At 41.4% G+C, this 24,973-nt stretch overlaps 1 protein-coding gene and 2 long non-coding RNA genes across 3 annotated transcripts; all 3 read right to left on the bottom strand.

Annotated features, from left to right (window-relative positions):
- Positions 1 to 3,227: 3,227 nt before the first annotated feature.
- Positions 3,228 to 3,924, bottom strand: LOC118420586. Its single transcript, XR_004831765.1, has 3 exons — positions 3,853 to 3,924; positions 3,559 to 3,706; positions 3,228 to 3,417 (listed from the first exon to the last, which is right to left on the bottom strand). It is a non-coding gene; the product is annotated as an uncharacterized LOC118420586 (long non-coding RNA).
- Positions 3,925 to 6,211: 2,287 nt separating this feature from the next.
- Positions 6,212 to 8,619, bottom strand: LOC118420587. The gene is made up of 3 exons (XR_004831766.1): positions 8,378 to 8,619; positions 6,834 to 6,878; positions 6,212 to 6,285 (listed from the first exon to the last, which is right to left on the bottom strand). It is a non-coding gene; the product is annotated as an uncharacterized LOC118420587 (long non-coding RNA).
- Positions 8,620 to 11,201: 2,582 nt separating this feature from the next.
- Positions 11,202 to 24,787, bottom strand: LOC118420963 (fibrillin-1-like). The gene is made up of 31 exons (XM_035828064.1): positions 24,723 to 24,787; positions 24,444 to 24,519; positions 23,831 to 24,059; positions 23,188 to 23,340; positions 22,362 to 22,841; positions 22,039 to 22,109; positions 21,715 to 21,862; positions 21,419 to 21,610; positions 20,966 to 21,021; positions 20,711 to 20,864; positions 20,103 to 20,282; positions 19,918 to 19,982; positions 19,643 to 19,806; positions 17,743 to 17,902; positions 17,021 to 17,282; positions 16,674 to 16,793; positions 16,391 to 16,510; positions 16,052 to 16,171; positions 15,522 to 15,641; positions 15,177 to 15,296; positions 14,879 to 14,998; positions 14,577 to 14,696; positions 14,269 to 14,385; positions 13,974 to 14,093; positions 13,174 to 13,290; positions 12,778 to 12,897; positions 12,507 to 12,626; positions 12,243 to 12,362; positions 11,817 to 11,936; positions 11,510 to 11,629; positions 11,202 to 11,233 (listed from the first exon to the last, which is right to left on the bottom strand). The coding sequence occupies exons 1-31, from the start codon at positions 24,785 to 24,787 to the stop codon at positions 11,202 to 11,204; spliced, it is 4,281 nt and encodes a 1,426-aa protein (XP_035683957.1).
- Positions 24,788 to 24,973: the final 186 nt, after the last annotated feature.

Here is a 24,973-nt window from a genome sequence, read left to right as displayed (position 1 = left end):
TGTATTTTTGCCAGATAGTAGGTACCCAATGAGTAATGAGGCTGTTTAACGTGGTCGAGGCACCTCCATGAGCACGGGACCCCCGTTTTACTTCCCTCCCGGAAGACGACTTCGTGGAATGACCATGCTTGGTCCGGCTACAGCAATCCGGTCGTCCTTGGTTGGGGGTCTCCTATCCAAAAACTGCGCGTTGCTTAACTTCCGAGATCGAGGGATCGGGTGTATCCAACGTGCCATGCGGCCGTATTATAGTCTGTCGTACGTACATGTATCAATAGAAAACACAGAGCTTACACTATATAATACTCTGGCATTTTGGATTTAAAATTACTATTTAGCATATGTTGTCTATACCTTCACAAATGCGATCATCAATGTTGTTCAAGTCGTGAGGTATTGACCAGTTGCCGTCGCTGCTGCACCAGTACTCCACAAACAGGTTCTGTCTGAACCCCTGGGAACAGTGCAGGACGCACGACACTTCGTACTCCTGTTCCTCATCAACCGACGTCTCGCTTGCAGTGGAGCAAAAGCCTGGTTGTGTACCAGTAGTCTCCTGTCTGGCACATGTGAAGAATCCATTGGGCGGTGTAGCAACCTAGCATGAACATGTAAAAAGGGTTAGTTGTGGCAGGAAACAAGTTATGTCCACACTTTGAAGGTGCCATAGACTTCTATCATACCTGTAAACTCATGATCATATGTCCCCTCAAACATGTCCCCTTATGAAACCTCCTTGATAAGATGACCAGTCCCTCCAGGCCTGTCCTACCACTTGCTTCATTATGTGATTGAACAGCACAGGGTGTCTGAACTTTAACAGTCTTCTGGTCCAGGTCATTGGCCTTATTTCGAGAAGAAGAACAGTAAAAACAATATGTTTTCCTTCCGTGAAAGTTAAGTCACATTTGCATTTACGTTTTATAGAAACACTTTTAAAGTTTCATTCATTCATTTAGATACTTACGGGTAGTGGCGGACACATCAGCCGTTCACAGTTTATTCCGTCCCCGAAGGTTCCTCCTCTACATCTGCAGCTGTACGTCTGATGGCCTGTGACGTCACAAACACCGTGCTCTGCGTGGCAGTTATGACGTCCCAAGCGGCAGTAGTCGGACGGTGTGCACCTGTCGTCCAGACATTACAAGAAGCCGTTAACAAAAACAAGTACTTTATACACCAACGAAAGAAACGTCCTCTTCGATTACATGCAAGATATGTTCCTTAATTTCCGTTATAAAAATAGTAAGGAAAGTTCATATTCCTTATGCCACTAACGTTAGATAACATCCTGTATCATTGATTACATCTGCCCTTATGTCTACAACTGTCTTAAGAAGCGAGAAGAAGTTGAACCTGTGCATATTGGCATATAGTAGTCTCTGTCTCTGAAAGATAACACTTTTCTTACATGAAATTGTGCCTTATCGCTATGACCTGTACTTAGCTTGTTTGGGCATAAATGTACAATGAAGGTCTTTCATTCATTAAACTATTTTGCACGTTCGATTAACGCAAAGGAAACATGAATTAAATGCTTAAACACTACCTTGGCTGTTCGCTCCAGTTGCCATCAGCCATGCAGGTGTACCTGTGTAGAGAGTGGAGAATTGTAGAGCTGTTGTCGGCGTTCTTATACCCAGTGTCACAGTCCAACAGACAGTAGTCTTGGAATTTTGTCCCCGTACAGTCGATGTCACCATTTTGTAGATTCTATGAGGAAAGAATAAGGAACTTTAATGGTGTGAGGCTTAATATATTATCTGTAGATAAGATTCACTAAAAGGGTTACAAGATATAAACATACGGGGGGGGGGGGTATACAAGCTGAGCCACGTTTAGGATTGTTTTCTCACCGCAAAAGCGCCACCTACATCGGCTACATATAGCGGTGAGAAGCAGAACTCCAGTTGGAAGCTCTAACGAAGGTGTCTGAAGGACATCGAAACGTAAGCTTTGTAAGTACCTACTGGTTGTGTAAAAAGAAGTCTCCTATATCCATACATGTTAACTCATAAAACGTACCTGTGGAAGGCCACATTCTTTCCTCTCACAAAAAAGGTCAGGTTGGTCTCTGTTGTGGTTCATGTCTGAAAACAATGCACGTCAAGGTTATATGATTTTAGGATCATTGTTATATTCACAGATTGTTACTTCTTTTATGGAATTTTAAAAACAGCTTTAAATCACATTTTGTCTAATTTCTGATGTAGCTTTGCAAAATTTTAAATGTTGGACGATGTACCTTCACTCATGTTTCCTGCTTTTTTGAAATGCCACCTTGCGTCCTTCTCGCAAAACGGGTTTTCTGCAGCGGTTCTTTGGTACCCGACGTCACAGGTGACGTTGCAAGTTCCTGGGTACCGGAAACCATTCTCACAGCTTATGGAGGTATATGGAAACCACGAAGGGGGTCCACAATTCACTGTAAGAGATCAACCTTGCCGTTGGTATATATATTATGAACGGTGGCTAAACTATATTGTAACACAACAAAGAAAACTACCCGAGTTGGTGACCATCATAACTCTAGACCTCGTCAGGTTCTGATGACCATACCAAAGGACACGTGACTTACATGACGTCAGCAATTAGTAAAACGTGGAAAGAGGGTCTTTGGCATATGGTGATAAAGCAATAGTACAGATGCACAGAGCCATATAGAGAAGTGGAAAGCCTCTAGCGTGTATTTACGTACCTGGTCTACACGTTGGAACGCCATTCCATGTTCCATCTGCCATGCAATGAAAATTTGCCCAATAATAGGCTTCATATCCTTCATCACAAGTCAAATGACACTGATCTTGGTAGGTTGTACCTGAACAATTAAGTCGTCCATCACTAGGCACCTGCAAAGAAAAATAGCCAAATTCCCATTTGAAAAGTCCAACATATCATCATAGTACTTGATCAGTGTTTGGGTTTTATGAGGATAAAAGCCACATATGTAACGAAATTGTATTAAAAATACAGTTTCTTACAGAAATATTCCCACAGTCGGTAATGGTACAGAACAGGCCTCCTGGAGTTACATAATCTGTAAAGAGAGAAAATATTATTTTATCAGAAGTTCTATAAAATAATGTATGACTTAAATACAATCGTTGGACCATGTTGCTCCAAACTTTACAACTTTCTTGAACCTTGAACAACAAAAGATAAACCGGATAGTGAGTGTGTGAGTTTTGCGAGTGTGCGTGATGATATAGCTACCTGCCATAAGAGCATTGTCCACCTCTGCCGAAGCGTTGGACCTCGGCAGCACAGTCCAGTTCCCGGTCCAGCTGCACCCCAATGTGTCCACCTCCCCAGTCGGGTGGAACCCCCGCTCACAGTTGATGTTACACTTGTCGGGAAAGCTGTATCCCTCACATGTGTACCGCCCATTGGGTACCGTCTCAGGTTCATTGCACTGTACTGAATGCAACAGATTGTAATGGTAGCTTAGGTTATCTGTTTCATTGGTCCACTTGGGATTTGGCTATTTCCCATGGAAATGGGAACCCCACATGGCATTGCAAAAGCAGAAAAGATTTGAATTGTAAATATCTCTCATACCGGGCTCACATGCAGCTATCTGGTCCCAGCTGCCGTCAGCTAGACACTCCAGAGTGGATGACCGAGGGATGAACCCGCGGTAACAGACAACAGCAACTTTAGCCTGGTATGTGGTCACCGTGTAGTCGATATGGCCATTGCCTCCAAGCTATCGAAAAGGGAAGTAACAGCCACGACATCGCGCAAGGCTATTTTGCATTGAATAAGAAATCACATAGCCGTCGCAAAATCAATGACTATTATAAATGTCAACAAATTCATCTAGTTCTAAATGTATCATAATATTGCGCTTACGTCTGGCACTCCCGATTCTCTTAAACAATCCACGATTTCACACGATGGCCTCCTAGATGCTCCATTGGTTTCTGAAAATACAACGTATTTGATCGATCAGCCTAAATTGCACACATAACATCCACACATGCATGATACAACTGCAAAGGATAAAAGTTCAATTCATGGTAGAAGCAAAAAGTTTCTGATCATCTGTAAGCAGAATCAATTCTAAATTTTGCAAAAGTTCATTTCTTGTTCACAAATAAGATGCTGTGGCATGATCCTATTGTCAAGACTAGACAAGGACACAATGCATCACTAAATCTCAGCTTACCGAGCTCTGACAGCACTTCCAAGAAATCCAAAGTGGAAATCCGTTGAATGGTGTCCCGGCCGATCAGATTCAGCCCCTGCCGTACAATGTAGGGATCCCCAATGATATTCTCGCTGGAGAATGGACGAAGGTACCAGCGTATCGTGGAGGGTGAGATGGTGCCGGCGACGTCAAGCTTCGTAAGCACGTTGGCAATGACGTCGACGTATATGTCGTCGGCGATGCCAAGTTCTTCGAAGACTCGGGCGTCGTCTCTTGGCATGGCGTCTATGGCTTGGCCGATTCCGATTAATGTCGAGACCACTTCGGGCGCGATCGGAGCCCATCGGCCGCGGTCACAGAATAGAAGTCCCGGATCGTCCGTCTTGTAGCCGGCTTCACATTTGGCGATGCAGAGACGAACGGAGATGCGGTAGTACTCTAGCTCCGTGCATTCAAACTTTCCATGTTTCAAGGCGTTGAGGGAGGCGTTGCCGCAATCTAGAATGAGTCACAAGTTAGACTAGCAATAAGAGCATATTTCATGCGGCACCAAATGAGAGATTGTAACATGAAAAACGTAGAATACATTTTTTTATGCTAAGCGTTCCTATGGGGTATTTAAAAGCTGTGGCTTAAAAGTGGCGAAACATTACTTACTCTCTGTTACAATAGGTTCTGGTGTTGGTGTCGGTGTGGCCGAGGGAGGCTCTATGTGGTCCAGTAGTCCCAGTCTCCACCAGTTCTCCAGGTCAGGGAAGGAGTACCTCTGTCTGAGCCATTCTGGTACAGGGTCCCGGTCTAAAGCTGAAAATGACGTTTCTATGTTGGTCAGGGTGTAGAACATGGACCTCCCCACCCCACCCCCCTCATCAAACCACATCTTGACAAAGGAAATGGGGGGGGGGGGGGCTTATAAAGCTGCCATATCAATCATAATCAATGTCAATCGACTTCTTAATATGATAGTAACAAAAATATAAGTACCTGGTAGCACTTTGGTCCAAAACAAAGCAATGGTGATACACAGCGTCACTAGCGCCAAGGTAGAGAAAATCGCCAGTAGTATGCTGAGCGTATCCCAGCATTTCTTCTTGTCCAGACTGTATGGTGCATAACCGTATGTGGCTGGGCCGTAGACGTTCCATGGTTGATTGTCCAGACCACTTCTCTTGTTGAAGAGTGAATCTGAACTCGGACACCTCTTCAATGTGATCTATAATATTATTCAAAACCATTCAGAATCCTTGGTTCAATCTTGCCTATTGGAAAATTACAGCATTAAACAGTACATTGGCTAGAGAGTATGCAATAATCTTTCATCTATAAGGAAACAAAGCCAAAATACCTGTGGTTCAGATCGAATTTGGTCACTGTTGATTTCAGAAGTTGGAGTGTAACCATCATCGTACTCATCTTCGGAGCTGTGTTGGTTCAGTACATCACATAAGATAAGTCATCTTTTTTCAAGAAAGCAAGAAAAATTCGAAGATGACGAAAGATGTCCTTAAAATGCAAGTTTGCCTATTCTCTACTCTACGCGTTCAATTGAATACTTACTTGGTAACGACCAGCTCATTCATCTGGCTTTTTTCTGTACCAATTGTGTTGGGCTCCTCGCTATCATTCACAATCGGATCAGTAGCAGGCTCCTTTGAAATGGAAGGGAAATATGAATTATTAGATGTACATTTGTACAATCGTACGTTTAGCTTCTATTTCCATATTGTATAAAAAGCAATCGTCTTTCATTGTTTGCTTAAAGAATAGGAATTCTACCATGAATACATTTAAAAGCTTAGACAAGAACATTTCTTGATTAAAGACGTCAGTCTGCAATATGCAAGCAAATTTGCTGCAAATCATTTCTTATAGTAATTACCTTTGGTTCCGGTGTTTTTTCTTGAATGCTGCAGCTATACATGTGTTTGTTGATAGTATTATCTGTAGTTTTTTTCTCTATACCCTTTCTCTTTTTCTCCCATATTTTCACTTTGTCCAGAGTGAGACAGAAGCTTGTCATCGTACTTTAGGTCACCCCTTTCCTCTAGATCTGTACTTACATTTGCCTGGTCATAATGACCTGAGGGAAGAAGTAGATGCCACGCTTTCGCCCTTTCCTGCTGTGCTGGTGATCTCTGCTGGACACAAATGGTCACAACATATGCGATAGCAATAAAACGGCTGAATGATAATAATAAATAATAATCATATCTACCTGCCTGCCTGGCCCCTTGGCCTCCAGGTCGGGGGGGGGGGGGGGTTGGTAGGTAGCCCTGAATATATATATCTTCTGATATCTATATATCTACTGATTTCTAAATATAAACAGTGCCGATTTGTTGAATGGGTGACATCTTTTACGATTATACAGAGGACGGAGAGATTATGCTAACAATGCTCTTATCGCATATGATAAGAATTTTAAAGTGTAGTCTTTGAATAATATGCTAGCATTTTGCAATACTTAATGTCAACCTGTTGTGTACGGTACCTTTATGAGGAAGTTACATGGGGGATCCCCGGGAATAGGAGCAGTCAATATCATGGAAACCACGCTATTAACTTACAATATATTTCACAAGAAACAAATTACAGTTGGGGGTCATTAAATGCTATATATTTGCAGGTGCTTGACGAATGCAATGTGGGCGTAGCAACTTTGAAATGTGTTGACAATACTTACCACACGCCTGGGCAACAAGGCCGGGGTTGGAGATTTCTTTCGTACCTGAAGGAACAAGTGTTACTTTGAATTGGTTTGTTTGTCATTGTGTAGTTTGTCTGTGTACTTAGTTCAAAATTCCCCCTCCTTTGTTTAATGCCCTCGCCTGAGAATATGCCCTAGCATAGGGGTCGGTACCGGTACAGAAAATTCAGGTCTAGGTACGGTCCAAGTCAAGAGGACCAGGTTCGGACCTGAACCTGGACCTGATTCAGTATGTGAGAACTTGTGAATGGACGATACTCAAAACAATGACCCATTTCGTGACAAAGAAATCTGTTTTGTGGCGTATTCGACTACCACTGGCGTTATAAAATCCTACAAGACTAACTGCCTCTGTATTATTGACTGCAAAGCTTGGTAGAAATATTATAGACTCTACTCTACTTCGCTCTTGTTATTTTCCTCGACTGGTAAGCCCGAAACGCGTGAATGCGTGATCATAGAATCTGTTCATTTTCCACAGATCCACCATTTTTTCAGGTCCGGTTTTTCTGAACCGGTCCAACAAGGAAAAAACGGTTTTGCACCAGAATAAAGACATATTCTCACATGTATTGTCACCAATGGCCTGATTGAAGACAAGCATTAGTATCGGCACCACAACCACAAATTACAGTACGTGAGTGCTTGATAAACTAACAATACATACAAAAGTAAACATATTGACTATACGGCGTTTGATGTTTCCACGTATTGGCACCATGCCAGGTAGATATTTGTCTTCCTCATGCGTCATGTAGTAGGGAACCGCTTCCCAGCTTTAAAATTTGCTGTTCTTGCAATTTTCAAATGTAAGCCAAATGATGCTTTTTCTTCACAGTCATCTTTACCTTTTCTTTTAGCTATTGATTAATTATGTGAGAATGTTTAAAAGGGGTGACTTTAAAATGCATTAATCAATTAAGGCGCTGTGACATACGTCGTGTTTTTGTTGTAGGATTTTCTGCGAAGCTGAACCAAATTGATATTTTCTATTTGCTTTGGGACAGATGAAGATACTTTGTCACTGCACTCAAGGTAGTCAGTGCCACATACAAAGTTCAGACAAAAGGTAAAGGCAGTTTTCTTACCTCCCCGACCAAAGTACCTATTTATACACCTGGGTGGAGGGAGGCGTCTTTAAGCCCCGTTTACAAATCAAGAATTTAGCTCGGCCGAGTTGTCAGCGAACTCTAAATTACGAGGAGGTATGACCCTGATGCAGACGAAGAAACTCTGCCATTTGTTCGTAGGCATCATCAGGTTCATGCCTCCTGGTAAATTAGAGCTCGCTGACAACTCGGCCGAGCTAAATTCTTGATTTGTAAACGGGGCTTAACCAAAGTTACAACGTCGGGGGCATGGCGAGAATCGGACCCGGGGCCTCTAGGTTCTACCAGTTACGCCACACACGACGCCACGTCGTAAATTAATATTTGTACGACATATTTACAACCGTCCTAAGAATGTCCTAAATTTGATTTGCTGTAAACCTGCTACACGGCTAATGTGACTTGCTTTACCTTGACTTCCTTTGACGCAGTCTTCTTCAGAGAGTGGATAGTAGTGGTCCGCCATGTTGTTCGGGGGAGGAGATGGGAACATTTTGTAGTCCAAGCCTTTTTGGTGGTTTCCTTCACTTTTTCTCTTGTTGTTGTTTTCTTGATTTTCCAAGTACGCCCTGGTGACGCCATCTATTGTGCATGGGATATGTCCCTGTGGCGCACTAGTACTGCAATGACGGCGATACAAAACGATGAAGTTTTGCTCTCTGAACTCTGCCCGACCAAGGAGGTTGGCCCGAGGGAGTACGAACCGTCCTCGTCTTGTCTTCAAGTATACGTAGTCCAGATGTCTATCCAGCAGTACAAGTGTGCCCGTATTCTGCTTGAAATACTACCGGGGGCCCCCCCTTATTGTACCCACCGTACGCGCAATCGGGTATTTTTAGCCTTGGTACTTTATCACGTATGATGAATGACATGATTTTCTTGACTGACCAATAGTTGTTATGAAGGTTTCTTGGCTGCGGAAGTATTTACGATGTGCCCTTTCTGTATAAAATCACTACTGAATGGGGTTCACATCCTGCATCTTTCACACATACTTGATGCAAAGAACATCGACATAAATGCATATTCTTGTAGATCTCCCTTAAATATACAATTAAGGGCAAGACTAAGTGAAGTCAAGTTTGGTAGTGGTCACCGGATGGCTGTTGTATGTTGCGCAGTTAATCATTGAATGTCTACGTGTACTGTTGCCATATTTGTTTTGGTACACGTACACGTACAATGGGGACTTAAGAGTGTGAAGGGGTTAATGCTTCCGAGTGTACAGAGGAGATACAATTATAGCTACCGATAGTGTGTGGCACACTGAATCTCATGTACCCATCAGGAGATATTGGACATGTTTCTCAGATTTTGTGGCATAAGATTTTGTCTCGACTGCTGATAATGACTGTGCCCTAGTTGTTATTGATGCAATTTGGTCTAAATAGATCTGTGCTATAGGTCAACTAATTAAAACAAGGTACAAACCATTGTTTTTTGCAAAATACTGTTTAATCACCATCTAAATGTTTTTGACAGTTTGTCTTGGCACAGTCCTAACACAGGGTCATTACCCTTTAAGTGAAAGTTCAACACCTCGGCACTAGTTGCTCCGTGTTGCTTTTCAACCATAGATATAATACTCCTAATACTCCTGTAGCTGTATCATGAACAAAAACAAAATCAGTCACTGGACTCTCGCAAATGATTACCGTTGTATCAAGTTTGTGTGTATTTTAAAATAGCATACTTTTTAGGTACGATAGACACTCAGGTAATTTGTCTCGATTAAAATATACCCTAAACATGTATAGTGAAGTAAAGCTCGTGATATTGTAACATTTCATCGCATTCTACATAACATTGATGAAGCTTATGTTCAAGTTACTGATGAAAGTTGGCATTTATGCACAAGCGTCCTTGCTCCAATATAACAAATATAATGTTTGCAGAAACTTTTTCACCCTTCCTATTGTGCAAGCCTAGACATCCCAAAATGTCAGGATTAAGATTGACTTCTATTTCCTATGATGTCTGGTTCCTATCGTTACCAAGACGTTAACATGCAAGTATATCACAATCCAGTCGTATCTTCAATCTCGTGCAGTATCTTGGAAAATTAGCTACAGACTTTGGGGTGCAGCAGATCTACAAGTTCATTCAGATTGCTCATGGAGGATGAGAAATAATGGTCGTCAAAAGGCAGACTTGCCATGTTTTGCATGGTTTCCATTCTAACATTAGCCACACCAACACAGATAACTGTTACTCCTGAATTTCGCAATGTCTGTGCTGGACCACTGGCGGCAGATGGTGGATATGCTTCTCCACCGTCTGTTACAATGACAGCAATCTGTTTGACTCCAGGTCTCCGATTGTTATGGAACTGGTGATACAAACTGCGTAGTGCACAGATTTGACCTCCAATTCTCGGACTAGGTATCGGGCCATTGCCACATGATGAGCCCATGCTGGCTGATGTAACTGCATCAATCTGGCTTAAAAGTGCTGCACTGTTACTACTCTGGGTCAATGGAATTGTTACATGGTCTCCGCCCAGAAACCTGATCAGACCCACCCTTGCTTGGTTGGTACCAGATCCAATAGGCAGACGGTTGACAATGTTACGTAAAAGCTGCCGGACTTGCTCCATGTTAGGTGCAACGCTCCCAGTAATGTCTACTGCCATGATGATGTCTACTTCGCTGTTGCACTCTAGAAAGAAATTCACAAAAAATTAGCGAACACTTTTATCAAAATTCTCGACACATGAATTTGATAATGATCTAGTTTACATTTTGTACTCAGTAAAGCTAGCAGCAGCTTTCATTTTTAGATAGTGGTCTTAGGAAGGTTCTAAGCCCTTGCCTTGTCTTGGTATATTGAATATTAGGTTAGGTTATTGTATTGTATTAGTTCAACAAACACTGCTGGTTGCCTCAGTCTAAACATACAGATTTAGCAGAAATTTATCCTAAACCTTCTGTCAACGTGAATCATGATGACAAATTCAAACAAAGAATAAACTAACATTTCATTGTTGAAGCATCAGAGGAATTAACCGACTTACCATAACATCTGGGGGTACTTGCGCTCCATGACCCAGTGTTATGACATGTCAGGGTGGTAGGCGCTGTAAGGTAATACCCAGTGTCACAGCTTACTCTACACCGAGAGCCGTACAAAGCCTGGTCAGTACAGGAGACGGAACCGTGTGACAGGGACAGGGGTGCACATCCGACTCCTGAAAAAAATAGACAATGTTCTCACATATATCATCGTATGATCTGGTCTACAGGTGCAATGATATTGTTTTCTCTCTCTCTGATATGTATATACAGGGAAAATGTTACAACTCATATATGTCATATACTGTAAATGCATTTTATTTCGCGGGGATCTAATTTCGCGGTAGCGGGAAAAACGAATTTTCGCGGTGGTTTTAATTTCGCGGTAACGCCATAGACTGCAGTCTAATAGCATTATAGAAAAATGTTCGCGGTGGTTTTAAGTTCGCGGTGAAGTGGTCACCGCGAAAACCGCGAATATTAATCCACCGCGAATATTTCTGCAAGATCTTACGATATGGTAGGTACCCACCATTGCAGATAGTTGTCCCGGAAAGTTCGTACCCTGGCCAGCAAGTGCAGTGAAAACTGCCTGCTGTGTTCACACAGTTGTGTTGACATCCACCATTATGACTGGAACATTCGTTCGTGTCTGTAGCAGGCACAATTCATCCGGTATTAACTACATAACCACAACTATATCACAGTATGGACGGAATGAAACGCAATGCTATGGCGTTGACGATTACCCAAGGTACAAAAAACATTGACGAACAGATCAACGTTGTCAAGGTGAAACAAGCTGTTTTAATTTGGTTATAATATATCTTGAAATTTACCTATACAGTTGTGTGTTCCAGACAGATGATAGCCACTATTACAGGTGCAGTGATAACTTCCTGGTGTGTTCACGCAGTTGTGGTTACAGCCGCCATTGTTGCTGTTACATTCGTTGATTTCTGAAAAAAATTCATATAACAACATTTTGGTCAGAAAAGACATCGACGGGTCTCGTTTAAACGCCAAGAGTCAAGTGGTTGGTCTTAAAACGCTTGGTTAATAATTCAAAACTCATCATCGGTCGACGTGACGGCATATGTTCGCACATATTTACACACAACGGGGTTATACCGCCCCTTACGGGGTGACATACCCTTTCACTGGCTAATTACAAGACGGGGATGCGCCAGGTCTCCCGTCCTCAAATTCAAAACTTCCTACAACTAAACCTGCTGTTGAGATCTTACAATATCGTAGATACCCACCATTGCAGCTAGTTGTCCCAGAAAGTTGGTACCCTGACCGGCAGGTGCAGCGAAAGCTTCCTTCTGTATTCACACAGTTGTGATCACAGCCTCCACTCAGACTGGCGCATTCGTTTATATCTGTGATATGTGATATAATGTACAGCAGCAAAATAAAGTGAGATTGATATGATACATTTGTTGAATAAATAATAAATAAAGAAAAAAAGAAGAATGATGGTCAAAATCAACAATCAATAATTAATATTGAAAGATTTGGTTTACCTCTACAGTCATGTGTTCCGGACAGTTGAAAGCCGCTCCTACAAGAACATTGATAGCCCCCTTCTGTATTTGTACAGGTGTGGTCACAGCCGCCATTCAGGCTAGCACATTCGTTCGTATCTGTAGTACAAGGACATTCCATCAAGAATACATGTAAGACCATTGTACAATATGAATGGAATGGTTTGATGCCATTGATTAAACAAGGTCTACAATGAAACATAATAACATGGTCAAAGTAAAGGAAGCCATGATATGATATTATATTTACCGACACAGTTGTGTGTTCCAGACAGGTGATACCCGCTTCTACAGGTGCAGTGATAACTTCCTACTGTGTTCACACAGGTGTGGTCACAGCCCCCATTGTTATTGTCACACTCATTGATATCTGAAATAAAAGGTGTTTTCAGAACATACAGCCGAGGAGAGACATTCAAGGGTATTTCGTGTAACCATAATAATCATAATGATGCAAATTCAAAGTAAGTCAATGATATTGTTCGGTTGTCAAAAATATCTATGACATATTATTGCAATTGCTACTGTTCAAATCTGCAGAAGGCATATTGCATGATAGCGCTATTGTTAAATATGACTGCAGTTGGAACCTTTGTTCAATCAAAGCTACTCATCTAAGTAACGTGTAATATCATGTGGTACGCACCATTGCAACTTGTCCCAGAGATGAGGTATCCTGCACCACAGGAGCAGCTATAGCTCCCTACCGTATTGGTACAGAAGATGGCACAGCCGCCGTTCAGGGTGGAACATTCGTCTACATCTGTAGACAACATATTCTATTAGCTTCTAACTCTATACAAGTCTCTTGTAAATGTCAAAGTAACACCACTATAAGATGGCATACTGCAGCAAAATATACAATGATCGAGTCATTAAGTAAAAAAAGTGATGAGCTGTATTATATAAATGCAGAAATGTTCGCGGTGGTTTAATGTTCGCGGTTTTCGCGATGGCCATTTCACCGGGAAAATAAAACCACCGGAAACATTTTTCCATAGCAGTAAGAGACTACAGTGCATGGTGCTACCGCGAAATTAAAACTACCGCGAAAAGTCTTTTTTACTGCTACCGCGAAATTGAATCTTATGAAATATAATATTACATTATATCGTAAATATGATAGTACATTGCAACATCTGAATTACCTGTACAGCCATGTGTTCCTGAGAGTTGAAAGCCGGTCCTACAGGTACAGTAGTAGCTGCCTGGTGTATTGGTACAGTCATGGGCACAGCCGCCATTATGATCGGCACATTCGTTCGTATCTGTAGCAGGGACATTCTATTAGATAAGTAACTACATTTATGCCTGTTAAGTACAATATCAAATAAGGATAGGATAGTATACGTACATTGATCATACATGATACCAAAAGGACAATACGATACTGAATAACGTAGTCAAAATAACCAATTCAAAACTACTCTAAGATATTGTATTTACCAATGCAGTTGTGTCCGTCAGACAGATAGTAACCACTTCTGCAGGTACAGTGGTAACTCCCTGCCGTGTTCACACATTTGTGGTTACAGCCGCCATTGTTATCGTTACACTCGTTGATTTCTGCAAAAAAAAATCATACATAAAACATTAAGATTCAAGATGCTAGATAAGTGCATTGCGTGGTTTTGATCGGGAATTATAGTTGCTACTGTTAAAATCGATACAAGGAATGTATACTATCATAACCTTTCTTCGACTTATATTCAGATAACGTTTTAAATGGTATGGAACGTACCGTTGCAGCTTCTCCCAGAAAGTTGGTATCCTGTCCTGCAGAAACAGTGAAAGCTTCCTTCTGTATTCGTACAGTTGTGATCACAGCCACCATTCAGGATGCCACATTCATCCACATCTGTAAACAATATATTCTATTTCATTTCACTTGCTAATTTTGAAATAACGACAATATAAGATGGTAAAGCACAATAAAAGGTCAATGTATCATATAGACATCTTACTGAAATGTAGGTGATATAGATATGATAAAAATGAAGTGGGTACATATATAAAAAACAATGATGAATGATACGCTGATATACCTACCTATGCAATCGTGTATGCCTGATAGCTGGTAGCCACTACTACACGAACAAAGGTAGCTGCCAATTGAATTCGTACAGACGTGCCCACAGCCTCCATTGTTGTTGAGACATTCGTTGACATCTGTATAATATGTAGAGAACAACAGGCTCTATCGGTATAGGTTTAAAGACCCGTCCTGAGATACATATGGTGTCATAAGGCATGTTCGTTTCCTACAACCACCGAATGAACTACCAAGTTCGCGATGCAAACTAGTAAGTGTTTTATGGGGGTATTGATACGATTGAATAATGAAAACATACCGATGCAGCTTGCTGTATCCAAAAGCTGGTATCCCAACCGGCAGGTGCAGTGAAAGCTTCCTTCTGTATTCACACAGTTGTGATCACAGCCTCCATTCCCTATTGTACACTCATCTATGTCTGAAATATAGGTAATATAATACAATGCATTGTATGGTACACATATATATATAGCTATGTAGATGCCATACTTTGTACCTTGTACAATTGTTGTGCAGCACACTTTGATCATTAGAGAAAATGCCATAATGAGGTCAGAAATCACATACATCTTATAATGACACATAGTAAAATTTACCATCGCAGTCATGTGTCCCCGACAGCTGAAATCCAGACCTACAGGTACAGTAGTACCCTCCTGCTGTATTCGTACAGTTGTGTGCACAGCCGCCATTGCCGCTGCTGCATTCGTTGATATCTATCAAGAGACATGAATAGTGCGAACATGTCAGACATACCATAGTTAATTCAAGCATGAAGGCACATTAAAAGCTACATGTATGTGTATCCCATGCTTGTTTCATATTGTAAGTCTAGCTGAAAGCTGTGGAAGATATGTAACTTATCATTCGGTTGACGTACACATTAACTTGCACTCAAACCAAATCCATTTCATCAATAGTACAGACTGTCTGATACTCACCAATGCAGTCTGTTGTCCCAGAAAGCTCATACCCTGGTGAACAGGTGCAGTAATAGCTTCCTACAGTATTCACACAGTTGTGGTCACAGCCATCATACCCCATGGTGCATTCGTCTATGTCTGAAAAGAGCATCAACCAATAGATTTGATTATTTATCACATTTATTTTGTTCTGAATAGATTTTTCGTTCAGAAAAACCGATACTTGGATAGGTTATGATAAATCTGTGTTTACTGGTGAAAAATGAGATAGCACCCCTCTATCACATTATATCACTAGTTAAAGATATAAATTTATGTCTTAATGGACTTGTGAAATAAGGTGATAACACTGTGACAACCATTATAACGTGTTAAAGTACAGTAGTGTGATAAATAGGCCTGAACCATTAGCGTGCTATTATAAACGGTATATACAGTCCCTCGTTCTTACAAGAATACGAGTGATGATATATCACAGACTCAAACAATATAAGATAGTGTACCAATGATAAAAAAAAGCTAGGCTTTGATAATGATATTGTAAATACCAGTGCAGTTATGCGAGCCAGACAGTTGATAGCCATCTCTACAGGTACAGTGGTAACCGCCTGCTGTATTCGTGCAGTTGTGGTCACAGCCGCCATTGTTGTTGTCACACTCGTTAATATCTGTACAATATCAATATCAATATTGTTTAGATGAGATGTTGATATCCTTGCACCCTTAGAGTGCAAAAATTGTTAAAAATCATTTTAGGCGCACACTAACATCATGATGATTGTAGCCAAAAGCAGTAGAAGGCGTATATTTTGACAGAATTATATGAACAAATGTCAATGAATGTTTTCAAAGTTTTAAGATCTTACTACGGTATAGTGGATACGCACCATTGCAGGTGGTTGTACCAGAAAGCTGGTACCCTGAATGGCAGGTGCAGTAGAAGCTCCCTTCTGTATTCACACAGTTGTGATCACAGCCTCCATTCAAACTGGCACATTCGTCAACATCTGTAAGCAACATATTTCTTTAGCCTATATACATATTAACATACAAATCTTTGCTGATCTTCTTGAGTAAGATAATACATAGGCAAAAAGATAAAAAAGCAAATTACTTTGATGTAGAATAGCGTTAAAATGAAACTTTTAGTAAGTCTAAGTCTATTATTACCAATGCAGTCATGTGTTCCTGATAGCTGATATCCAGTCCTACAGGTGCAGTGGTAGCTCCCTGCTGTGTTCACACAGGTGTGGTTACAACCGCCATTGTTGTTGCTGCACTCGTCCATATCTGTAAGTGGAGAAGGGTTCACAGAGTAGGGTAGTCACTTGGCGTTGAACATTTTTTAAGTTCAAATAAAACAAACATGATTATGGTGACAAATTACTAGCTGTATGAGGTGATGTATATTTTAGCCTCATGACCATGGTCACTACAAGAACATGCTTTGCCATCAATATTTGTATAGAACATCTTCAAGTCATTAAACATTGTGTAGAACCTGATTTTCAGTATACCTTCACAGATATCTGTTTCCGTGCTGTTCAAGTCGTGAGGTATGGTCCAGTTGCCATCGCTACTGCACCAGTACTCCACAAACAGGTTCTGTCTGAACCCCTGGGAACAGTGCAGGACGCACGACACTTCGTACTCCTGTTCCTCCTCAACTGAAGTCTCGTTTGCAGTGGAGCAAATGCTTAAGCTTGGTTGTGAGACGGTATCCACTACAGTTGTCTCCTGTCTTGCACACGTGAAGAATCCGTTGGGCGGTGTGGCAACCTAACGTCAAGAACATAATATAAAACTGTTTAGTTGTGGATGAAAACAGCAGCCTGTGCTGTGAAAAACTTTTACCACGTACACAAGCAATATTTGTGGCGTTGTGAGTAGTGTAACTGGTAGAGTGTTGGCTCGGAATCTAGAGGTCCCGAGTTCGATACTCGACGTGCCCCCACGCTGTGCCCTCGGTCTTCTGACCGATCAGGGAGGTAAAAGTCAACCTTAATTTCCTGTCTGTACTTGTATGAGGCACAGTTAAAACAAGTTACTTGAGTGCAGTGCCACATTGTCCTCATCTGTCTCAGAGAATATCTAAAAATGACATATTTTCTATATGACATATTCCGTACCCGACCCCAACATCAACCGAGAGCTAGGAGCACAATTTGTGAATACAACGTTCAATGACATGCATGTCTTATAAACCTACATTGATCCCAAATCTTCAATAGATACTTACGGGTAATGGCGGACACATGAGCCGCTCGCAGTTTATTCCGTCCCCGAAGGTTCCTCCTCTACATCTGCAGCTGTACGTCTGATGGCCCGTGACGTCACAAACACCGTGCTCTGTGTGACAGTTATGACGTCCCAAGCGGCAGTAGTCGGACGGTATGCACCTGTGGTTCAAACATTACAAGAAGCCGTTAGCAGACGAAAATGCATTACTAGTAAACCCTTCTGTAGCCTCCATGGCAGGCTCTCTGAGCCTATTTTCTTGTTTTTTTTTGGCTTTGTGATACGTATACACTTTTGCTGGCCATTTCTTTGTATTTCTTTGGGTCGCATGTCTACGGGTCGGCGATACAAGCGACTCAATATACAACTAGAGTTCAACGAACCCATCTCTTCGCCAAATAATCATGCCTTTATTTAAGACTTTAAGGTCTTATTCATGTATTACTAAATAGCAAATGACTGCATGAACTGTGTTCCTCACATGCAAACACACAAACATTACCAAAACCAGACTGTGACCTGACAGATGACCTGGTAGCATCCCTGGTCAATCAGAATTTCATGCTTGTCAATTTAGACTTTGTCCCCAGTGTAAGGGCGTCCTCCAGCAAACCATCTGTATAACAGCTGTGTCCATAGATATAGGTCAAAATGAGATATATAGAGCACAGTTTATTTCTGTTAATAAGTTTTGCTGCAGTACCTTAGGAAGCCGCTAGGGGGCCCACAATCATAATTTATCTTCGTTTTCCTGACCCCTACCCACCTACCAAATATCATCAGGATTTTTTCAAGGCTTCTCGAGTTATGCATTCCACAAACAAAAGGACGCACACACTCGGCCCACTACCGTCCTAACGGAAAATGCTACGTCAACTATTTTCGAACACAACCTTCTTTTCCGCAGCCGCTACTTAAATACTAAATATCATGAAAATCCATACACAGCTTCTTGAGTTATATGCTGTTGGCATGGATTTATGAACTTTCATCATTAATTATGCAAATAAGCTACTGATTTGCATAATTAGTATTACATTGTATAAGTCATCACTCATTCTATCTACATACCGAAAATCCTGATGATCTGTTTACACGTTCTCAAGTTATCCTCGTCCAAAGTTTGAACGGAAATCGGTGCCTGCAGTTCCCAAAAAGCCGCTAGGGGGTCCAAACTCACAGCACTTACTCTCTGTTTCAAGGGCTATCTACTACTCAAAAATCATGACCACAGCATGTCCAGAACACGAAGTGCCAAAATTAAAAGTTTTGCTGCAGTACCTTAGGCAGACACTAGGGTGCCCATTATCGAACTTGACCTTCGTTTTCCTAACCCCAATCCACCTAACAAATATAATCAGGATCCATTCAAGGGTTCTCGAGTTATCTTGCTTACAGACAAACGCACTTACATACAAATCCCGCTACAGCACCATAGGTAAGAGCCAGGTAAACCATTTTCGCACTTGACCTTCCTCTCCAAAACCGCTACACACCTACCAAGTTTCGTGAAAATCGCCCAGCTAGATTTTGACTTATGCTGCCAAAAACAAACCGCAAAAAAACATACCAAGCTCGCTGCAGAACCGTAGGAAAACGCCAGGTAAACCGTTTTCAAACTTGGCATTCCTTTCGACAACTGCTACACACCTACCAAAAATCACAAAGTTCCATCCACAATTTCTCGAGTTATATGCTGTTGACCTACATACAGACCCAAGTCAAGCAATCTCATACTCTTCTTGGCGAAAAGAAAAAGAAAGAAATGGCCAGCAATCAATTAAAGTGTATCATGAGGTAAAAAAAAGGACAAAACAGGCATAGAGAGCCTGCTATGGAGGCATGTTCGATTAACGAAAGGGAAATATGAATTTCAATATGATCAAATGCTTAGGCACTACCTTGGCTGTTCGCTCCAGTTGCCATCAGCCATGCACGTGTACTTGTGTAGGGAGTGGAGAATAGTAGAGCTGTCGTCGGCGTTCTTATACCCAGGGTCACAGCGTAACAGGCAGTAGTCCTGGTACTTTGACCCCGTACAATTGATGCTACCGTTCTGTGGAGCCTACGAAAAAGACGCCAATTATTGTACTTTTCAATGAGGGTCACTTGTGAACCTATTACAAATATTGCCAGAAATGTTTGGGTTTTTATTAAAAGCAGATTCAAACCGTACCTGTGGCACTTCACATTCAATTCTCTCGCAAAACAGGTCTGCTTGGTTTCTATTGTCGTTCAGGTCTGAAAAAAGAGCAGATTTATGAAGTGATTTTGACTTTACGATATTTGCCATATGGTTGCTGTTATTTTCAATCTGAGCTTTTAATTGTCTGAATCTTATATTCAAATGTTGGACGTTACCTTCAGTCATATTTCCTGCTGTGATAAAACTCCACCTTGCGTCCTTTCCACAAACCGGGTTTTCTGCAGCGGTTCTTTGGTAACCGGCACCACAGGTGACGTTGCAGGTACTTGGGTACTGGAAGCCGTCATCACAGTGCACTGAGGTATGTGGAAACCACGGAGGCTGTCCACAATCCACTGCAACGCAATGCAATACACTTCAAGTTATTATTATTATCGGTATTATCGAGTTGTATCCCAGTACAATAAAGAAAACTAACAAAATATGGTTGTCTCAACTGCGGACGTCGTCAGGTTTGACTGACCATTTCAGTAGGACATGTGACCTTATTACCACCACGTGGCATCATTAGTTGGTGCCAGAAAATCTACACCGCCCTCTTTGTCCATTCAGATAAAGATAGCCTATTTATGCTGTTATACAGTCTATCAACTAGGGACTAGTAGCTACACAACTCCAGTATCGTTTTTGTACATGGTCTGGGATGACCCAAAATGGTCGCCGTATCTGAACCATATCTAGAATATGGTCTATTATACTATAGACGTATAGGATCATGACAACATGTACAAAACGGATAGTGAATCATGAAGGTTTAGCGTACCTGGTCTACACGTTGGAACGCCACTCCATGTTCCGTCGTCAGTGCAGTGGAAATCTGTTCCATATTGAGGTGCTTTATAGCCTTCATCACAAGTCAAATCGCAATGTTCTTCATATGTTGTTCCTGAGCAATTCACTTGCCCATTGCTAGGCACCTGGGAAGAATACAAGTTCGGCAATATATCAAGCATGATATTCCAAAGTCGCAACATTTGTAATTAACCAAAGGGTGACAATGGGCAAGATATTTTCTTACCGAAATGACACTACAGTCCGCAATGGTACAGGACAGGCCTCCTGGATTTATATGATCTGCAAAGGGAGAAGATATAATTTAGTATCCTTCATATACATGTGCATGTACTAGTTCTAGATAAATCATGAAATGCATGAAAGTAATTAATTGTCTTAACATTGCACTTGATGTTGTGAACATGTTTAAGGTAACGGTATTCCTTACAGGCTAAGTACCTCAAACATGAATGCTTCTGTCTATGGAATCGAAAGCCTTTCGAACGTCAACAAAGAGCATTCACAAAAGTTCTGTTACATATTGTCATTTCTTCAATTATTCTGCGGATTGAGAGAATTTGCGATATGGTGGATCTACCTCTTCTAAAGCCATTGATGATGATGATGTTATGGACAAAAAGAGAATACTCGTACATTGACAGGTATATACATGGTAACGTTACAACCCCATACCTACCTGCTATGAGACCACTTTCTGACTCTGCGGTCGAAACTACAGTCCAGTTCCCGGTCCAACCGCACCCCAAGGTGTCCTCCTCCCCAGTGGGGTGGAACCCCTGCTCACAGTTGATGTCACACTTGTCGGGAAAGTTGTACCCCTCACATGTGTACCAGCCATTTGGAACAGTGTCAGGCTCGTCGCATCGTACTGAAAACAATAACAGAAAGATTGTTTTCAAGTTCGTGCCCGAAGGCTTAGAAAAACACAATAAAAAGAGATTAAAATTCTTAACATGTAAACATTTTTCTTACCGGGTTCACATGCAGCTATCTGGTCCCAGCTGCCGTCAGCTAGACACTCCAGAGTGGGTGACCGAGGGATGAACCCGCGATCACAGACAACAGCAACTTGAGCCTGGTACGTGGTCACCGTGTAGTCGATGTGGCCATTGCTTTCAACCTTGCGAAAAGTGAAACATTAACACTCTTAATATTCCAATGGTAGCACTATTTGATACAGTAAGGGCTAAAGGTAACAATTAGACTATCCTAGTTATGGTCATCATTGGCTATTGCAAATATGGAAACATTCTACAAGGTTTCATAAGACAAATAGAGATTTTAAAGCTTTTCTACCTCCGGTAGTCCTGACTCTGTTGCACAATCGACCATTCTACATGTTGGTCTCCTGGATGCTCCATTGGTTTCTGTAACCATAAGACACTTACTTGGTCAGCCATACATACAACACACATTGTACTTACATGTAATTATAAAGTGAAATATAATTGTTAGGTTCTGTAAATGTGGCAACGCAAACACGTTATGATCATAGGAAAGCATATGTTCAAATGTAGGGTAAAAATTTAACTGTTCACAATCAGGATTACGTTGCTCAACTGTATTTCATTGCTTCCATTTTTAAAGACAATGTTTAAAGAATTACAGATGAAGCCTACCAAGTTCCGACAGTACTTCTAAGAAATCCAAAGTGGAAATCCGTTGAATGGTGTCCCGGCCGATCAGATTCAGCCCCTGCCGTACAATGTAGGGATCCCCGATGATATTCCCGCTAGAGAACGGCTGGAGGTACCAGCGTATCATGGAGGGTGAGATTGTGCCGGCGACGTCAAGCTTCGTCAGCACGTTGGCGATGACGTCGACGTATATATCGTCGGCGATGCCAAGTTCTTCGAAGACTCGGGCGTCGTCTCTTGGCATGGCGTCTATGGCTCGGCCGATTCCGATTAATGTCGAGACCACTTCGGGCGCGATCGGCGCCCATCGGCCGCGGTCGCAGAATATGAGTCCCGGATCGTCGGTCTTGTAGCCGACTTCACATTTGGCGATGCAGAGACTAACGGAGATGCGGTAGTATTCTATCTCTGTACAGCTATACTCTCCGTGGTCCAAGGCGCTAAGGGCGTTGTTGCCACAGTCTGCAATGAATGATAGGACTAGATAAGAATACGTTTGAGAAAGTCTTGCATAGTTACAAGGTTTAGGTCTTCCCGATAACACAAAATATCTGACACCAAAATATCAAGACCCGCTGAGCATTTAGAAAATAGACGATATTAGAACTGCAAGCTCCGGTGCTGAACCATAACTTCTTGAGTTATGATTTAATTAAATAACACTGATACACACGGGGATAGTGATAAACTTCACAGACAACAGCTGAGATCAACACATGTACTGAACAGTATTTGCTCTCAGTGACTGAATGTCTACTTTGCTTTTAAATTGTGTCATTATTTATTTAAGGTATGATTTTGCACTTACACTCGGTTACCATGAGTTCAGGAGTGGGTGTTGGTGTCGGTGTGGCCGCGGGAGGCTGTATGTGGTCCAGTAGTCCCAGTCTCCACCAGTTCTCCAGGTCAGCGAAGGAGTACCTCTGTCTGAGCCATTCTGGTACAGGGCCCCGGTCTAAAGCTGAAAATGACGTTCCTATGTTACTAAATGTATGATACATAGTATTTCAACGCGTATTGCGACGCCAATAGAGTATTGCAACGTGTACAATCTCAGGTATATCATAAAGAACGATATAGTGCACCATGAATCTTATGCGTGTGTTGGAAAAAGGCAATTTCTGATATAACGAGAGACAGACTAGAAGGAATATAGTTTTTGGCGTGTATAGAGTTTAAGCTTTCGGTTTGTGAGTATTTGATTGGATAAGGTTGGTTTGTAGGGTGGCAGGAAGTGAGTGAGTGGAAAGATGACCACAAATGTCAGAAGTTTTGCAATAGACCCATTTTCAGATACGGCGGCCATCTTGAATTTTCCGGGGTCATCCGGGTTCATGCACCAAAACGAGGCTTAACAGGAAATTCCCTAGTTGAAACCATGTATTACATAAAGAAGAAAACAAATATGCCTCGTTGTGTATTTTAATAATAAAAACAGAGCTCTGACGTACCTGGTACCACTTTGATCCAAAACAAAGCTATGGCGATACACAACGTCACAAACGCCAGGGTAGAGAAAATCGCCAGCAGAATGGTGAGTGTGTCCCATCCTTCCTTCTTCTTCTGCATATATGGTCCATAACCGTACGTGGACGGGCCGTAGACGTTCCAGGGTTGGTAGGCTAGGCTGGTTCCTTTGTTGAAGAGTGAGTCTGAACTTGGACACCTCTTCAGTGAAGCCTGTGACATACGGAATTATTGTCTTAAATGACATGTTGTAAACACTTTTGGAAATATGTTGTTACTTTGATACAATGCATGAGTAAATATCATCTTATAACAGATTGCTGGGTTTGTATATATTTATAAGTTCTTGGGCAAATCCATTTTATATGACCTCAAGTAGTCTAAGTTATCTTTTATCACGTGTGAATTGTGTGTATATTGTATGGTTTGTATATATTCCTGAGTGTCAAGTTTGTGTCCTGCTATGTTTGTTGATAAGGGCAACAGGAAGAGTAGCTACATATAAAATGTACTTGTATATTGTTGAAGCTAATTGTGGATCTTAATTAATTCAAATCCTGTATAAGTGAAATAAATCAAAAAGCAAAAGCAAATTACCTGCAGTTCAGACGGTTTTTCTTCGAAGTAACATTCCGACTCCGTGGTATGTTCGTCGTTGTCTTCGTCATCATAACTGTAGTTTTTACAGTACAAATTACATTACTTTATATAATGCAACATGAAGTTCTGGTAGTGGAGCAAAGCCTTGATCAGAAATACTATACATGTACATATAGTTAATATCTCGTAGTTTGTAAAAGACATATCGATGATATATTGTTTTATAACAAAGAACATCATTTGATTTAGAGAAGCATTATTATCACAATGTGCTACTTGCCTGTTCCCATGGCAACCCCCTGACGGACCTGTAGTGTCGAGCTCCTCACTACTGTCTTCATTTCGTTCAGAATTGTGTTCCTTGTAATAGAAGGTAAATGTTTAGTATAAGTTATTACAGTCTTATTTGTAGATTTAAAAAATACTTCATATCATATCATATCATATCATATCATGATTCTTTAAAAAAAGAATTATACGCTCCACATAACAGTCTTGTTTCATGTGTTGATTCCTTATTTAAGTGC

This window comes from Branchiostoma floridae, chromosome 8, assembly GCF_000003815.2.
Source record: "Branchiostoma floridae strain S238N-H82 chromosome 8, Bfl_VNyyK, whole genome shotgun sequence".
NCBI classification, from domain to species: domain Eukaryota; kingdom Metazoa; phylum Chordata; class Leptocardii; order Amphioxiformes; family Branchiostomatidae; genus Branchiostoma; species Branchiostoma floridae.
Note: the sequence above shows the minus strand (reverse complement) of the source record. Positions and strands in the feature narration are given on the sequence as shown.

Bases quoted from the DNA above. Each gene is read 5' to 3' on its own strand.
- LOC118420963 (XM_035828064.1), bottom strand. From the start codon at position 24,787: ATGAAGACAGTAGTGAGGAGCTCGACACTACAGGTCCGTCAGGGGGTT. The intron at 15,642-16,051 runs GTATTTACAATA...TGCTCTTTTCAG, and splicing joins TGGCTCGCATAACTGCACTG to ACATAGACGAATGCACCATG. The intron at 11,630-11,816 runs GTAAATTTCAAG...TGCCTGCTACAG, and splicing joins TGGAACACACAACTGTATAG to ACACGAACGAATGTTCCAGT.